This window comes from Polypterus senegalus, chromosome 3 (genome assembly GCF_016835505.1).
Source record: "Polypterus senegalus isolate Bchr_013 chromosome 3, ASM1683550v1, whole genome shotgun sequence".
NCBI lineage: Eukaryota > Metazoa > Chordata > Cladistia > Polypteriformes > Polypteridae > Polypterus > Polypterus senegalus.
The window spans coordinates 105,144,575-105,162,322 of NC_053156.1; the positions used below are offsets into that span (position 1 = coordinate 105,144,575).

At 35.2% G+C, this 17,748-nt stretch overlaps 1 protein-coding gene across 3 annotated transcripts in view; it reads left to right on the plus strand.

The window, feature by feature from the left end:
• The window catches only part of sntg2 (syntrophin, gamma 2), a 732,424-nt gene that overhangs the window by 426,465 nt on the left and 288,211 nt on the right, over positions 1-17,748 (plus strand). For all 3 annotated transcript variants that reach the window (XM_039747723.1, XM_039747724.1, XM_039747725.1), the window contains exons 3-5: positions 6,640-6,696; positions 6,821-6,878; positions 16,282-16,325. In XM_039747723.1, coding sequence (XP_039603657.1) covers positions 6,640-6,696; positions 6,821-6,878; positions 16,282-16,325 — 159 coding nt within the window. The remainder of the gene's footprint in view (positions 1-6,639; positions 6,697-6,820; positions 6,879-16,281; positions 16,326-17,748) is intronic.

The following is a 17,748-nucleotide window of genomic DNA, read 5'->3' on the forward strand; positions in this document are numbered from 1 at the left end:
GCCCTTCGTCGGGTCAGTGAGAGGAGCAGCTCTATGTGCAAAATTAGGAAAGGACCTTCAGTAATAACCAGCAAGTCCAAGGAAAGCACAAACCTGATTCTGCATTTCCTGACATGGACATGCACGCACCTAACCAACCTTGTCCGACTGAAGTTTAATTAACCCTTTACATATAGAGTACTAATAATAATGTGTCTCTGACATCACCAGTTTACACTTCTTAGAGTTAGCTGTCAACAAAGTCGGCTTCAAACTGTCAAGCACTGCCAATCATTACTAAAAATGACTTCATCATTAAGATACACTCCAGCATACGCAGAATATGATCACAGAATTTGATCCATCATTTGCTGAAAAGTCAATGGTGCACCATGGAGATAACATAGGAATCTGGTGAATTTGAAAAGCCCATCCAGGGTTGCAAATGCAGTCTTTGTGAGATATTGGAAGGAAGTATATGAGGCTTGCCTAAGCCTCTCCAGTAAGTCATCAATATGTGGCATCATGTAAGCATCAAATTTGAAAATCTTAAGTGTGAAAAATTTATACAAGGCCAACAAAGCTAGCCGTTTTGGAACCAGAACAATTGTACTGCACCAGTTCCTTTTACTTTCACAAATCACACCCAAATCAAGCATCTTCTTCACCTCCTTGCGTATCACAGTCCTCGTTGCTTCCAAAATACGATATGGGAGCAGATGTACCTAAACAAAAGTTCAGTTACAATCTTGTGTTCAGCAATTTCAGTCTGGCCAGGTACAGATTAAAAGACATCAGAGTTCCTTCCGATCAGGGACAGTAACTCAGTCTTCTGAGTGTCTGTCAAATCATCACCAATAGCAACCTAAGTCTGAGAGACTGCCATGGTCATGGCCTACACCTCCTTAGGGTTGTGCCACTACTTCAAAAGATTAACATGTAGGATTTGCACGGGTATGTGGCGGCTGGGAATACTAACTTTGATAGTTTACAGGACACAGCCATTTCACCAGAAACTTATGTGGGTCAGACAGGATCAAAACTAGAACCCTATTGCCCTTTTTGAATTCATGAAGTTTGCTCTTTTTATCATAATTACATTTCTGGGTCTCCTGTGTGCATTGCTGATGGTCCACAGCAATGGATGACAATCTATAAATATGTTCTTGGAGCAAAGTGATCAACAAATTTTGCCGGATGAGTGTCAGTGCAAACCCACTTATTTTTCCTGAAAAAGGTCCAACACCACTCTTGGCTGCCTGCCAAACAATAGCTCAAAAGAACTTGAGCCGGCAGAGGCATAAGGAGATTCCCAAACATCGAATAAGTTGAGTTGTCAAGAGCCATCCACCAAATCATCAGCTTAGTTGGGGGGGTTGTCAGGGTCTCACAGCATGTATTTAATCAGAAATGTTTATTGTGGATTACAATAAATGCTTGAAACAAGAATTGTTCTAGAAAACTTAGCATGGTGTTTGTTCTGCCTCAGTGAGATGTGTGATTAGTGTTTTGCTTATGGATATCCAGTGAATGCTTGGACGTGTTATTGTTGTAATGATATGTGTTACTGTTTGAGTGGATTATGCAGTTTTGCAGCAGGTATTTCTTGTTTTGATTGAAGTAGAGAGTTTTGCAGTGAAAACAAATAATTTTGCAAAACTATTGTTTTGCAGGTTTTGTTGATTGATAAGAGGATATTATTATTTCCATCACTGTGGTAAGGCACTAAGAAAAATTGATAAGATACCTTGCACCATAACCCTCTGCTTCACATGTTTTAGCCAATTCTGCACCCATCTATACACTACATCCTGAACTCCCACTTCTACATATACATTGCCACGGTATATATGGTGCAAAACCGTGTCAATAAAAACATGCAGTGTCAAACTGATGCAGGAAAATTGCATGCAGTGGCAAATGCACTCAATAATGTTTAAATAAAATCATAAACTTTTGAGGTAAGGTAAATCCGCCTTGGTATTTATTTCTGCATTACACTTTCAGTACCCATTGTCACAAAAACGAGACATGAACAGATAAAGGTTTGGGGCAGCCACCCGTATAATATGGTATCCTGGCTGCAAAAGTCATTTTTATCAGAAAAACAGCACTGAAGTGCATACAACTGAGTCCAGAACAAGACTGAGGGAAAAGGGAAAAGGGGCAGGCTTTTAAAGGGAAATTCAGGAAGTGAGGTCATAAGGATCGGGCACGTGTTCTTCATTCATTGGATCGAGCCCGGACGTGACGTCAGAGGGGCTGGAGCTGGTAAGGTCTAGTTCCATTGGCTCGGTCTCGGAAGTGACATCAAGAGAGCCAGATGGAATCTCCCGGGAATGGTCTACAGGAAAGGGAGAAAAAGAGTCAGTGCACTCTGCCACACCCCGGCATGCCTCAGAACTGCCTTCGCTCAAGCCCTTTAGCTGCCTCCCATGCTCACGTGTGTGACACTATATAAATATAATTTATATGATATACTGAATAAGCTTGTCATGATTAACAATTTTACCTCAGAAAACATAGCTTTTAACTGGACAGATATAATTTATTATGGAAATTATAGAAAATATAGCAAAATTAAATATATAAAGCAAGAAGAATCACTATATGCAAATAGAAAGACCGTGAAATGATGGAAATTAAAGCCTATATGTATTGTGCAATATATACTGACACATTATGTGCAATTTATACTACCACAAAATGTCTTAAAGGGACACTTGTCCATACATTAGTAATAACTGTTGCAGGCAGTGATTAAGCTGGGTATATCTTGATTTTGACTCTGGTAAAATTTTGCTTGCCTACTACCTAAGAATTTGAATCTCAGTGTAATCCTGCTCAAGGCGCAGAGAGGTGTCTATGAGGCTAAGGATCTGTGGTGGTATTCCGAAGGTTGCTGGTTCGAATCCCCATCACTACCAAAAGAGATCCTACTCTGCTGGGCCCTTGAGCAAGGCCCTTGACCTTCAATTGCTCCAGGGGCGCTGTACAATGGCTGACCCTGAGCTCTGATCCCAAGGGGTATGTGAAAACTAACAAATTCCTAATACAAGAAATTGTATAAGGTGAAATAAAGAAAACAAAAAGATGAAATGGATGGGTGATGACAATCCAGTCTTTGCTGCAAAGACAGATGCCAAGCTGCTCTGGAATTGTTAATACCTTAACCCTAATTGCCCTTCATATTGGTGCTGCCTTTTGTTCCCTTCCAATATATATGTGAATAATATTCCCAATAGTCTAATAACAGCTGAAGTTATGAATAGGAAGTATCCACATGCTCTTCAAAAGCAGCAGATATCAAGGACAAAAAAACTAAGGCTTATTACCTTTAAACATGCAGGCAAACTATTTTAAATGATTTTTATATTTTATATATATTTTGAATAAATGAATTATTTAGATTTTTTTCAGACTATATATACCCGGGTCACAGAGCCACTCTTCATGTTTGCTAATTAACATAAAAAAATGAAATCTGGTTTAAAGTTGTTTAATTATTTTTTATTTAGTTGTCACCCATTATTTGAACCTGTTATTTCAAGCACAGGAGTGTGAGACTGCTGAGCAGAATTCATTGCAAGGCCAACTTAGATATATATCCAAACCCACTTCAGATATATCAGTTTAGATTCATTAGTTGAACAATGTGTGAAACTATGGAATGTGAAAAGAAACCCATGCATGCATTAGGAGAACATACCAATTCCACAAAGAAAGTCATTGAACCAGAACTCCAATTCAGGTGCCTTGAGGTGCTAGTCAATAGCCCTAACCACTGTGCCAAAATGGAACACACAAGTATCTTGTTGCTTATTTAAAAGGTATGAATATATCTTTGAACATTAAAGAGACTTGATTTTCCGGGCACATTTTAATTATTTCAAAAAATCCAAGATCTAATATCCATTTTTTACTGTTGAGAAAAGTTATTTTTCTGGCCTTTAAAAGAATACCATTGTTGGTCCTTACACATGATATGTAGTATTTAAATCAAACAGAATGGTTCCTCTCCTAACAGGCTTTGCTCAAGGAGCTGTTGCAGAGATATTGCATTATTATTACTACATTTGATGCTAAACTCAAAATTATCTCATTAATTAAAAAGATCATGCAGTGCCTGTTCAAGTATAATTAATAAAGAAAAATGGTTCCAATGGGATGCAACTGCAAAATATACAATGCATTCAGAATGTGTTAAGATCTGTTCACTTTTTCTTTTTCTGTGCTCAGCCTTGTGCTAAAGTCATTTAAATGTATGTTTTCTACTCATCAAGAAACACTCAATATCCCAGAATGACAAAGCGAAAACAGCATTTCACAAATTTTGGCAAATTTGTTAAAAATAAAAAAAAATGATTAATAATTTTGACACAAGACACTTCACTCAATATTTGATTAAAGCATCACCGGCAGCAATTACAGTCATCTTCTTGGTTATGACATCAAACCTTCGTACAACTGGATTTGTGGATTTTTGACATTTTTCTCTGCACATCCTCTTAAGCTCTGTCAGGTTGTGGACAGGTATTTTCAAGTATCTGGACTGAGTTCAAGTCCAGGTTGATGGCCACCCAAGGACATTCACAGAGTTGTCAATAAGCCACTACTGTGTTGTCTTTGCTTTGTGCTTAGGGTCATCATCCTGTTGGAAGATAAACCTTCAGCACAGTCCCATGTCCAGTGCTCTCTGGCCAGGTTTTCATTAACGTTATCCCTGTTATTTGCTCCATTAGATTTTCCCTCGACCTAGAATAGTCTCCTAGTCCTTGTCTCTAAAAACAACCCTACAGGAAGACGGTGTTAAGTCATGTTTGGTTTCCTTCAGACATGATGCTAAAAATTGAAGCCACACAGGGTGGTTTCATCAGATCAAAAAATATTGTTTCTCACAGTCTGAGGGTCCTTCAGGTGCCCTTTTGCAAATTCTAAGAAGGCTTTCATGTGCCTTTTACTGAGGAGAGGATTCTGTCTGGCCACTCTGCCATAAAGCCCAGATTGGTGGAGTGCTTCAAAGATGGTTGTCTTTTAGAAAATCTCTCCCATTTCCACACAGATTTTCAAAAACTGATCATCAGATTCTTTTTCATGTCTCGTATCAAGGCCATTCTTCCCCAGTTTCAACCTGGCCAAACTGAGCAGAGTCATGCTGCTCCCAAACGTCTTCCATTTAAAGAGTTCTTGAGAATTTTCGTTAATGTGCCTTGACACAATCCTGTCTCTACACTATATTGGAAATTTTTTCAACCTCATGGCTTAGTTTTTATTCTGATAATGTCAACAGTGAAACCACATATAAACAGGCATGTGCCTTTACTATTCATGTCAAATCAATTTGATTTACTACAGATGGATTCCAAACAATGTGTAGAAACATCTAAACAATAACCTCTGGAATGGGATGCACTTCAACCAAATTTCTAGTGTCCTTCCAAAGGGTCTGTATATTTCTGTCTATCTCATATTTTAGTTTTTACTTTTAATAATTTTGACATTCAGAGATACTGAAGTTGCTTGACAAAGGAAAACTTTTAATTTAAATAATTTCAGTGTAAGGTTGCAACATACAAAATGTTAAAAAAGTGAGGGGGTCTGAGTACTTTCTGAATGCACTCTGTAACATGATTCTTTGAGCAGTAAGAAAAGCGCTATATAAATGTAAACAGTTTTTCTTGAACTAAAAGAAAATAGAGTAGTATCTCAAGAAACACCACAATTCTAAAAAGTGGTCAGTGTTTAAATGATTTATCAGAGCTTAAACATTGTCTTTGTTAACTAATAACTCCTTAGAATATCGACACAGCAGTCTTATATAGAGACCATATTAAAAGGCAATTTCTTGTATAGGGCTAGCTGATCTGAAAATATTTCAGTATATACTTAGATTAAATTACTTTAGTGAAACCCTCTAGTGTGATTTGTACATATGTTGTGCCGAATCTCAGGTGGGCACATAGCTTAACCAGTTAAACCAAAAGAATGTCCAGAATTGCTAAAACCTGGGACATGGTCATGAATGTCGCAGAATTAGAAGCATACCCATAGCCTAATATTTATAGTAATATTTTAGAAAAGATCCACATATTTATTACTACCTTTGAATTCACACTTTAATGTATTGAATATGAAATTGTATTTCTTTTGACTTTACTTTAAAATATGACAATTGCAAAGGGCTATAATTGAATTATTTATGTTATATTGAATTAATATGCTATAGTAAAATCAGCACTCTAAAATAAGACCATTTAATCAGAAAATTGCTATATTGAATTTTTTTTTTAGAATAACTATTGGTTTTCTTTTTCATTTCCTAAAGTATTCTCTTGTAATTACTAAAGATGTCCAGTCAGACAATAGCTGACCACTGATCAGCACTGGTTTTTATTTTGACTTTGTTGATTCTATCATAGCATTATGTTTTATTAAAACAAAATAATATTCGAAAACATGCTCAGTAGAAAGAATAATCTTGCAAAATTCATAAAAGTATGCAATGTTTTGCTATTAAATATACAATTAATAGCATCTATTACTTTTAAAATAATTTAAAAGTTAAGTATTTTATTGTAAACTTATTTTATTGTAGCCATCTAAATTACAGTTGTGCTTTTCTATTTTCATCTAAATCTAGTATTGTGCAATTTTTTAAAGTACAGAACTGTTACACTACGACGCCAACCAGTTGGGGGATTAGGTCTAAGCATCAAGGTAAGTACATGAATAAATATATTACTTTATACATTTATTTAACAGATAACTAACATCTCAATGATTTATTGAGCCATGTACATTTATATACACATAATACAAGCTTGCATATTTTATCTTCTAGGGGGGTGTGGAACATAAAGTGCCTGTGGTCATATCAAAAATTTTTAAAGACCAAGTAGGTAAGAAAACATTCAATTGTTTTCACTTTTTTTTAAAAAAACATTGCCATCTAATTGGTAGAAAATATATGAAAAGAACTAATTGGTTGTATCCTAATCATTTGTAATGTTATAGTAAACTTTGATAATGATATGGGATGCTATGTGGGTAACCTGATGTATTCCTAAAAACAAATAAGAGGGACAAGAGAGTTGCATAACAGCTGACATTACAGCAACATCTTATACCGGTGTAAAACATACTTTAAATAAATAAAGCTTTATAAACTGCATGGAGGAATGATGTTTATGAAGTAAATGACTAGGAGTTAGAAATTGTAAGACATAGTTGTTCCTGTGATTGACTGGCGCCCTCTTCAAGGCTGGTCCCCACTGTGCATAAGGTGCTGCCTGTGTAGGCCCTGGCCCTCCAGCACCCTATATTGGTATAAATAGGCGAAGACCAATAAATAAATGAAACTACAGCAAACTTCAGGGCAGATAAATGTGTCAAGATATTCACTAGTGGTAATAAAGTTTATATTACTACTTGAAACATAACTACAACATTTACCGTGTTTACACTATAATATCAGATCTCAGCAAATGCCAGTGTTAATTTTTAATCAAGTTAGAATTATAGCGGCAACCCTTAAATTTTTTTTCTGATGAGATATAGACCTAATCCAGATAATTCTGAAGTCTCAGATGAAACCATAAATGTTCTAATGAATCATGTAACAGCATTGTATGCAAAACCTCTAAATGTGGTGGTTATAATGTGAATGCACTTAATATTAAAATATAAATTAGTAAAATGTTAATTTGAATTGATCTAATGAAATTGTATAACGTGCTGCAGACGGACGGATAGATCAGTAAATACAAATTTTATTGACTGCAAAGGAAACTGCAGGCTAATGTGATTACATAAAGAAGCATTTATTAAAACATCATGAAAGTGACATTTTAAAAACATTATTTCTTTTACTGATATCCTTAAGGCACTGGCACATAATGGGGTAGATTCAATTACCAGGCACTAGCAGTAGCAGTGAAAGACCTTTGTAACATGGACAGAGTTGTAATGCTTACTATACAATGAGTAGGCCCTGCAATGTGTAGTTCAGTAATAAAAGTAACAACAAGAAGGATTTTCATTAAACTAGACCCAGCAGTAACTAAGACAGAAACACTGGTGTCCATGAAAAAGGGAAATAGTCAAAGCTTCATGGCACTCTTAACAAATAAAGTGAAGGAAAAATGTACTTGGACACCATTATCAGAATCCCATTTTACACAGTTGCTGGATCACATCACTGTTTGTAGAAACAATCTCATCTGCAGCCATTAACTGAAGTAGTTCATGTATATGGGAGTGCTGTTGTAGACTTGAAAACAGATACAGTATGGTTGAACACCATAGGTAAATTGCAGAGATTCAGGCAGGTTGCAAAGCCAGGTTGAGGCAGGAGGTACGGATCTTAAAGCAACATAGACTACAACTGTCTAGTTTAAGGCCTTTGTTGTAAGGGTACCATTGAATCTCATCCACAGCATTATACATATCAGACAACAGGTGTAGATGTGACTGTAGCAGTGGCTGAAACACTAGAAGTAATAAGCCTTGACTCTGATAGAGACAAAACCTGCAGAATTATGAGATGCAAGATAATGGGCACAGGCTGAATGAACGCCTGGACTATAGTCCAGTGTAAAAACTTCTACTATGGTACACTACAGAAGAAATTCCCCCTTCATATGCAAGGAATTTAACCTGAGGAACTTACAATAATAAGTTTATTGAGAAAAACTTGGGATTCAGGATGGAGCAGCCACAAAGCACAGGGTGTACTATTCTCATCTTTGGTGTTAGAACTAGCAACTGAACAGAATCCAAACTGTTAATTGCACAAAGGCACATAGAGTCAGCAAATACAGCCTTGCTCCTATTTTATTTCACTTTAGATTTATGAAATCAGAGTGAAAAAAGTAAATAACAAAAAATACTATTTTGCAATAAACTGCCTATGGTAAATTCATAATATGTATCTGAAGAAGGGACCTGAGTTGCCTCGAAAGCTTACATATTGTAATCTTTAGGGTTAGCCAATAAAAGGTGTCATTTTGCTTGACTTCTCACTACATCCATAATGGCTTACAAGGTACAACACCCTAGTAGTAATATGTATCCAATTAATTTAAATAACTACAGCCTTTGCTTTGACGGGAATAACAAACACACGCTACTAGTGAAACAAGCTGTCTACCAACTGACTTCCTGTGATTCTGCTTCTGCTTAATTTTTATTATTTAGATAAACATTTATAAAGTAATGTTTAACTGTTCTGAATAATAAAGAGCTATTCTGCAAGGCAGAACACAGTGAACACCAAAGAGCAAAAACTTCCTTCTTAAGGTCATAGCAGTTCTTCACAAGGGTAAACTACAGCCATTTCAGCCATCTTCCCAGAATTGTATGTTGGACTGCTTAAATCGGTCTGGATTAGCTTGCCATGTACTCGCCTGTCTGTTTTTTGTCCAGAACTATCCAGCAGCACAGGACTCCCTTCAGCTAGAACCACACAAACAATGAAACCATAATAATTTAAAATAAAGAACAAGAAAAAAGGAGTAAACACTGTAAAGGAAAAGGCAATCTGCCTAAAAGCCCTGGACATTTTTTATTGCAATTTCCTTGTGCTACCTCCAAACAAAATAAGACATGCGCTTCCCTAAACCCACAGTTTTCTGTTTGTCTTCCTTTTCTTCTCGCATCATGGGTGTACAAACTGTGGCACTGCATTGACAAGTTCTTCTTGGCTCCCCTCTCCTCAAAACTACAGTGAAACTGTAACTGAAACAAGGCACTGCGTGCTGGTCCCACTCACAAAGGGACACAGCAGTGCTACCAGGCTGCTCTAAACTTCAAACTTAATAAATAAAATCAGACAGGTAAAACGTCATGTGTTTTTAGAAGTAAAAGTTAAGTAGAGATGAAGAGCATTAGAGTTCCAGAAACTGAACTACCACAAGTGAAGCTGATGAATTGGACAGTGTTTCTGGGTCTGGACTGGACTTAACAGCTCTGCTTGAATAGAATGGACTGTACCATTCCTGAGGCATTCCACACAACTATTACATACATGCATACACAGCACAATCTTTTACTTATCAGGATTAAAGATGAAGCAACCATCACTCGGTGGATGAGATGAATTTACAAAGAGTGTCCGTGGGAGTCGGGAATGAGCAGCAGGAGCATAAAAGATGTCTTAAATTGAGTATGTGGAAAAAAATCACATATGCTCAATATCCATAGAACAGATATGTTTATTAATTTTTTTCAAAAAAAGTTTACATTTTTTAATAGAATATTAATAGTGATTATTAATGCAACAATAATTGAACATTATTTAGGAAAAGTCATAAAACTCAGTTTATCATAGTATTATAAAAATGCGCCTATTGAATATGAGACATCTAACTCACATTTTTGCAGTTTCTAAGATATATTCTCAGTATCAGTTATTAAAAATTCAGAAGGAAGATTTTTTCTACCCTAATATTTAAACTAACCTCAAAAAAAAAAAAGCTAATCCACACAGTGTCTATGGAGATGATAGCAAATACAGCAGATTATTAATTTCTTTACAATGGTCTCTAGGTGCCCATTCAGAAGATCATCTACTGACTTTCCACCAAGCCTTTGATGTGTGGGTTAAATATCAAATTACAGGCTTTTATACAGGTGCATGAACAGAGGATCCAAAAAGACTGTAAATAAACATGAGGAAGGTTTGCTTACAAACACATTTTTTCTGAAAACTGCATATTTATGATATTGTTCAGAAACGTAGCAGAAACACTGGTCTCATAGTGCCTCCAGGAAAATCAACAGAATTCTGTAACAAAAAATAAAGAAAACTGGTGTTTGTTTTTTTTGTTTGTCAATTACTAGAATTAAATTTGAAATCTCAGACTCCAAAGATTCATGATACTTATGGATAAAGATAAAATTAAAAAAATATTTAAAACATTTAAAACCAGTCTCCTTGATTACACTAATCAACAATATTCATTATATTTTAAGAAAGAACTTCTGCATTCCCCTTCAATGAATATTGTTCAAATGATAATAATTAGTATTACTTTTTTTGAAAGAGTAAGAAAACAAAACTAATTTCTTTTTTTTAATATAAGAAGAAAGTGGAGGATAATTTTGCCAATTTCATTTATTAACAATTATTTTCTGAAGATTTTCTAAAGACACACAATTTCTTGATGGGACATTGCAGAACAAACTAACTAGAGTGGTTCAAACAAGGTGAAATTTTGTGTTTTACTTGCAATATGGCTAATAAAAAAAAGGAGTGCATGTAACTTTTTAAATACATTGTGGACCATCATAATGACTTCATAGCACCAATGAATGCTTCATTTATCAGATGGGTGAACATTTTGGCTTCCTTTTAGACACCTTTGTGTCCCATCTTTGACAATTCTAATGTGATGTTTATGAATCTGAGGTTTGAAAAACAGCTCTAATGGAACAAGAATACACGCATTCTCAAAGTAATCAAGAAAGAGAAGTTTCATCATATTTTTGAAGGTACTGTGCAAGAAAGTTCATGAGCTGTTGTAAAGCTTGGCCAGTAGACTTTTATCCTTGGTAGCATAATCTTCAAAACTGAATCATGGATAGCCTTATCACTTAGCTTAGAGACGCTGTCAAGGAGTACAAAAGAAAAACACTCCTTGCACTTGTTGACTTGGAAAAGTTCCTCTCGTATAAAGAAATCACTATGTCAAGTTTCAATGGAATTTATGGTTGACACTTTGATCTAGCTTAAAATGTACATAATGTCAGAATTTGAGGAACCTGGAAGATGCCAACCACTTTTTCCAGCTGACAGAAGTGAATAAGGGCATGCACCAAATGCCTTGATTTATTCCTCTAATCCCAATTTTACCTGGTCCCGCTGCTTCAGTTGGAGGGGCGTTCCTAAAAGAATTAAGACATATATACTCTAGCACCACCACTGAACAGGCCTGACTCTCAAATGCAACACTGATCTAAACAGGATTGATTGAAGTGAAAGAATAAAGAGCATGATGCGTCCATTGCCAATTTTAAAAGAACAACAAGAGTATGGACTTTGCATTCAAATAAATGATCTTCAGTTGGTAAGTATCTTTGTTATCTTCTAAATGTTGCATTTCCCTAGGTGTAGACTAATTTCTCCTGTATGTCACAGAATTATATATCTTAAATTTTTTAATCCCAAGGACCTTATATGTTGAAGATGGTAAGATATGTTAAAACAGTCTAAATAAATGTTGTTATGATTTGCTTTAAACAGTAAATGTGGCAAGGGGTATGCTTCATCATTCTTTTGAAATTATTAAATATAGCTGTTATTGGAGCTCTTACCACAAGCCTGTAAATTCCTTTAACCTGATGTCAGAGCTGGTTACAAAGTGATGATGTTAGACTAGATTTTGTGCTTTGCTTCAATGATGAGCTTGTTTCATTTACAGACACACTGTTTATGCAGTGTGTCTTGGATGTGTCCATTATGCTTCACTGTTGTTAACATGGCCCCAACAGTGTAGCATTAAGGTGTTCAATGGGTTTTATAATGAAAGATAAGGTATTGACAACATATTCACTATTTATTAGTGATTTACTCCACATAGTACAATTACTTAAAATACACAAAAATAACTCAATCATATTATGTTATCAGCATGTCCCGATTCACTGGCCAATTACCGAAAGGAAAAATTATGTTATAATGTAATATTTCCTTCCTTTATGCAATCTTAATCTGCAACAATATTTATAAAATAAACACTTAAAAGTTTTAATTTAATACTGACAATGTTTCTGTGTAACCATTCTGGATCTGAAACATAATCAGACTCACTAAAAAGATGCCAGTCATTTTAAAAATAGTCTATCTAAGTTTTTCTGACTTAACATATACAGTAATCCTATATACTATATCGTGCTTCGACTTTTGCGGCTTCACTCCATCGTGGATTTAAAATGTAAGCATATCTAAGTATATATCACGGATTTTTCGCTGGTTCGCGTATTTCTGCGGGCAATGAGTCTTTTAATTTATAGTACATGCTTCCTCAGTTGGTTTGCCCAGTTGATTTCATACAAGGGACGCTATTGGCAGATGGCTGAGAAGCTACCCAATCACAGCATGTATTACATATTAAATAAAACTCCTGAATGATATACGATATGCTTCCTGTGCGGTGCTTCGCATACTTGAAAGCCCGAACAGCACATATTGATTTTTGATTGTTTGCTTTTCTCTGTCTCTCTCACTCTCTCTGACATTCTCTGCTCCTGACGGAGGGGGTGTGAGCAGAGGAGCTGTTCGCACACTGGCCTAGAAGATATTGACGCTCCTCTAAAAAATGCTGAGACTACCTTCACATTGCTCCCTTCCTTGCAGCTGCTTTGTCCGGCGGTGCTTCGCATACTTAAAAGCCCGAACAGCCCTATTGATTTTTGATTGTTTGCTTTTCTCTCTCTCTGTCTGTCCCTCTCTCTCTCTTCTCTGCTCCTGATGCGCACTCCTTTGAAGAGGAAGATATGTTTGCATTCTTTTAATTGTCATCTCAGTCTTGTCATGGAGTACAGTTTAAACTTTTGACTAAAGGGTGTTATTTCATGTCTCGAGGTCTCTAATAATTTTAAAAAATGTATTTAGAAGATCGTAAACAGGTTTTCTATGCTCTAACTGCGAAAATATTCGATTTACAAATGAAGAATCCTACTTCACGGAAATTCATTTATCGTGGTAGAGTCTGGAACAGATTAACTGTGATAAACGAGGGTTTACTGTTCACGTTTCATAATGCAAGACATGATGTTTTTAATAAAGCTCATTAATGGATCGGCTCTGCAGTCTGATTAGATGGAAATGACCCCCTTATGTTCTGTCTGAAAGAAAACAGAAGAGAAGAAAAAAAAATTAAAGTACAGAAAAAAGGCCAGGGCCAAAAGGTGGTAAGGAATCAAGAAACAGAAACCAAAAAGCAAAGCACAAATGAAACTCATCTTAAAACACAGGCAAAGTCCTAATTCTGTAGAAGTGTTTAGAATAACACACACAAAGGTCTCTACTATTGAATCCAATATCTTGGTCAAAGACAACAAAGTCCCACCATCTCTATATATATAAAATCCAACTTCTGTCTGTATGTCTGCCCGCTTTTCACGAGAGAACTAATTAACAGATTTTGATTGGGTTTATTTCAATAATTTGCTTGAATATTCTGATTGATCATAGTTTGCTTGAAGGAGTGATTTATTTGCGCTAGTCCGAGACAGATGCTGCAAACCGAGGGGGCTGATGCGTGATGTCAGGAGTGGATAGCCAGGTGGGGCCCTCCTCACTTTGAATCGCCCTACCTCTGTCCATGTGTTGGAGCGTATCTTGCCTCAAATTAGATAGCCATACCCGTTTGTTTATTGATTTTTAAAGTTTGTCTTGTTTCACATGGGCAGAGCCATGGGGGATAGCTTGTTTTAATAACCTGTGGATGATGACTTTATAACACATGATTAGGGTCAGATGATCAAGATTACCACCAATACAAAAATGGCCTCATCAAAATGGTGTTAGTAAATAGAGAAATAGCAATAAGTGATACAGTGAAAATTAAAAGATTATTGCAAAAAAATACAAAAAACTATTTACTATTTACAGGCTGTCCACAATGATACATCTGTTTTTTAACACATACAAAAAATATAAACAAAATTTACACACATTGTATACAGTATATCTGACTGAAAGTGCAGAACGTGTTTATTAAAACACTGAGAAACATTCTTTCAGAATTTATTTTCACCCATACATCTTTTTTCAAACCTACTTAATCCAGTTCATAATAATGGAGACTGAAACTTATCTCATCCGCATTAGATCAGTGGCAGGAACCAACGTGAATGGAGTGCCAGTCCATCTCAGGGCACATTAATACACACATCCTTACTCACTTATACAGGGTTAGTTTTGAGTCAGGAGTTGATCTAACATAAATATCTTTAGGATGTGGGAGGAAAGAAGAGTACCAGTAGAATAATCTGTTCAGACATTAGACAACAAGCAAATGCAATGCATATGGTGAAAGGGCCAGGATTTGAACCCAGAATTCTTGAGTTGTGAAACAGTAGTAATGACATTACTACCTGAAACTAAGCCTAATTGAAGAAAATACTTTTTGGACATTCTCTAAAATGACATACAGTGTTACTATATAGACTTTTGGCCCTGTTTTACCCTATACATTCTATCAACTCTCCAAAGATTAAGCACATTGCATTCTTATAAAATCCATCATGAATTTCATATCAGTCTTGAAATACCCGTTAAGCACAGAACTGCACAATTCCCACCAGATCTGCCACTACATCTTCCATCCTGTTTTGATGGATTTATCCTCCTCCTAAATTCCTCCTGTCTAAAAATGTGAGTTCTGGCTATGTACTGTTTAGATACCTACAGATATTTTAGTCTGTGTAAATAATTTTTACTTGCACAACTGAGCACATCAGCTCTCTCAGTTGTAATTAATCAGACTTTTCTTGTTGGACCTTTTTGGATCATTTGAAACATTATCAGCTTTGTGAACAGTCAAAGCCTTTTACAGTCACATTACAATGGTAAATAAATTTTATATGTACTGTATGTAATTCCATTTGTAAAGTAATACTTATTAACATTATTCTAAAATTTACAGGATTTAGTAACTGATAAAACATATTTTAAAGTAAAAGTTGACATCAGCTTTATGCTTCCCTATCTTTATTAAGTCTATGCCTGCTCTCAGTCTTTGTTTCCACTGGCTATACATTTTCACTTCTTTTAGTCTGTTAACACGTTCTTCAGTACAAGAATAGATCTACTGTAGTTTAAATATTAATAAAAAATATATTCTCTATCACAGTCCGATTCCTGTTTATATTTTAAAATGCGGCTTTTGAAATACAACTAATAAAAAACTGCTTTATTATTTAAATAGATAGAATTCAAAGAATATTTTAGCATTCATAAACTACGTGTGTCTTACATTTTTATATACCATTATTTATTTGATTCACCTATTGTAGAAAGTAAATCAGAGTATTGCTACTCAGGATGCTGTTAAATAAGATCAAAAAAGAATATCTTTCAAATATACCAGGTCATTTAATTTGAAAAATGAAAACTGCCAGTATATAACAGATCTTGATTTTCTTATACTGTAAATATTTTTTATTTGGATTGAATAATACAAAATGCAGAAATGTACAGGAATTGATTTGTTGCTTTGCAGTTTAAACATGAAAAAAGTTTAACTGTTTACAAAAATTTTTCAATAATCTTTATTTATATTTTTTTGTGGCAATCAGCTGATCAAACAGGAATGCTGTTTGTAGGAGATGCAGTGTTACAGGTCAGTGCTTTAAAATATTTATCATTTTTAATTTGTTGAAAACCTTTTTTTACATTTGTAAAAGAAAAGGAGTTGTTTATGTGAAGGAGTTGTTCTTTTTTATTTAAAAAACAGAAAATAATTTTCTTTAAAAATTAAGACTTTTCATCAGTCTGGGAGTCTTTAAAAAGATAACTTTTTAAGTACTTTGGCACGTTCCTACCATTTTGTTAAGTTGTAAAGTTTTACTAGAAGACAGAAGCTACAAACCAGTCCAGGTCCAGGTAAGACTGAGAAAAGTATCACATGGCTCAAACATTAGTGTGACACAGAGGGGCATAGATTTATGGGAGACTGGAGACCTGTTCCACCATGAAGGGCTATACAGTATTTTAACTAGAGTGGCACTAATGTTTTGGCAAGATATAGGAGTAATTTAGCTGAGGATTGTTTAAATTAGGAAATGCAGATTGGGAGTGAGGGGAAATTTAAGGCAGGCCATGTTTTTGATATTACACTAACACGTGGCATAATAGCATAAAAATATACAAAGTAACTTTGAAATTACTAGCCCATCGTTGATAAGATGAAAGAAATGCATGTCATGTTTTGATTGATTCTCCAAAGAACAAAGGAATAACAACCCACCATTTAGACTGGAGCTTGAGAATGCCTTAAATAGGGGCAATGCTATTAGCAGCCCACCTGCAATATTAGAAGACCACACTATCTTGGGCTCAACAAAAAAAGAAATCAAGACACAAACTAAAACAAAATATTTAAGAAATGGTAGGAAACTCATTACAAAACTATTAACAAAAAAAGATAACCAGTGAAAACTAGTTTTCAGAGAGTGATAGAATTTTAGAAGTAAAATTCTTATACTTATTGATCAGGGGGCTGGAGATTGGTGAAAGGTTTAATGTTGATAAGCACATGCAAGTAAGAATTTCACTGCACTCTATGTATGTGGTAATAATGACCCTACAAAACTATAACAGAAATAGGGATGGAAATGAGTATGACATAGATGTATATGCAATGTATGAGAGAGCAGAGTTAAAAAGGAGAGGGAGTAGCTATTTAGGCAAAGGAAAAAATAAAAAATAAATTTGCAAAAACCTCAAGTAAACTTTTTTCATGTTGTCATTATGGGGTGTTGTGTGTAGAATTCTGAGGAAAAAAATGAATTTAATCCATTTTGGAATAAGGCTGTAACATAACAAAATGTGGGAAAAGTGATGTACTGTGAATACTTTCCGGATGCACTGTAATCATGGTCACTTTGTTTTGACACTACACAAAAACTAAATTTCTACTAAATGCAAAAAAAAAAAAATCATGGTTAAGTGGTCAAACATTTGGCGTGGACAAAGTCAAAGAGCAATGAAGCATGTTTTGAACCATTTTATGATTAACTCGGTTGTCCTAAACTTAAAAAGAC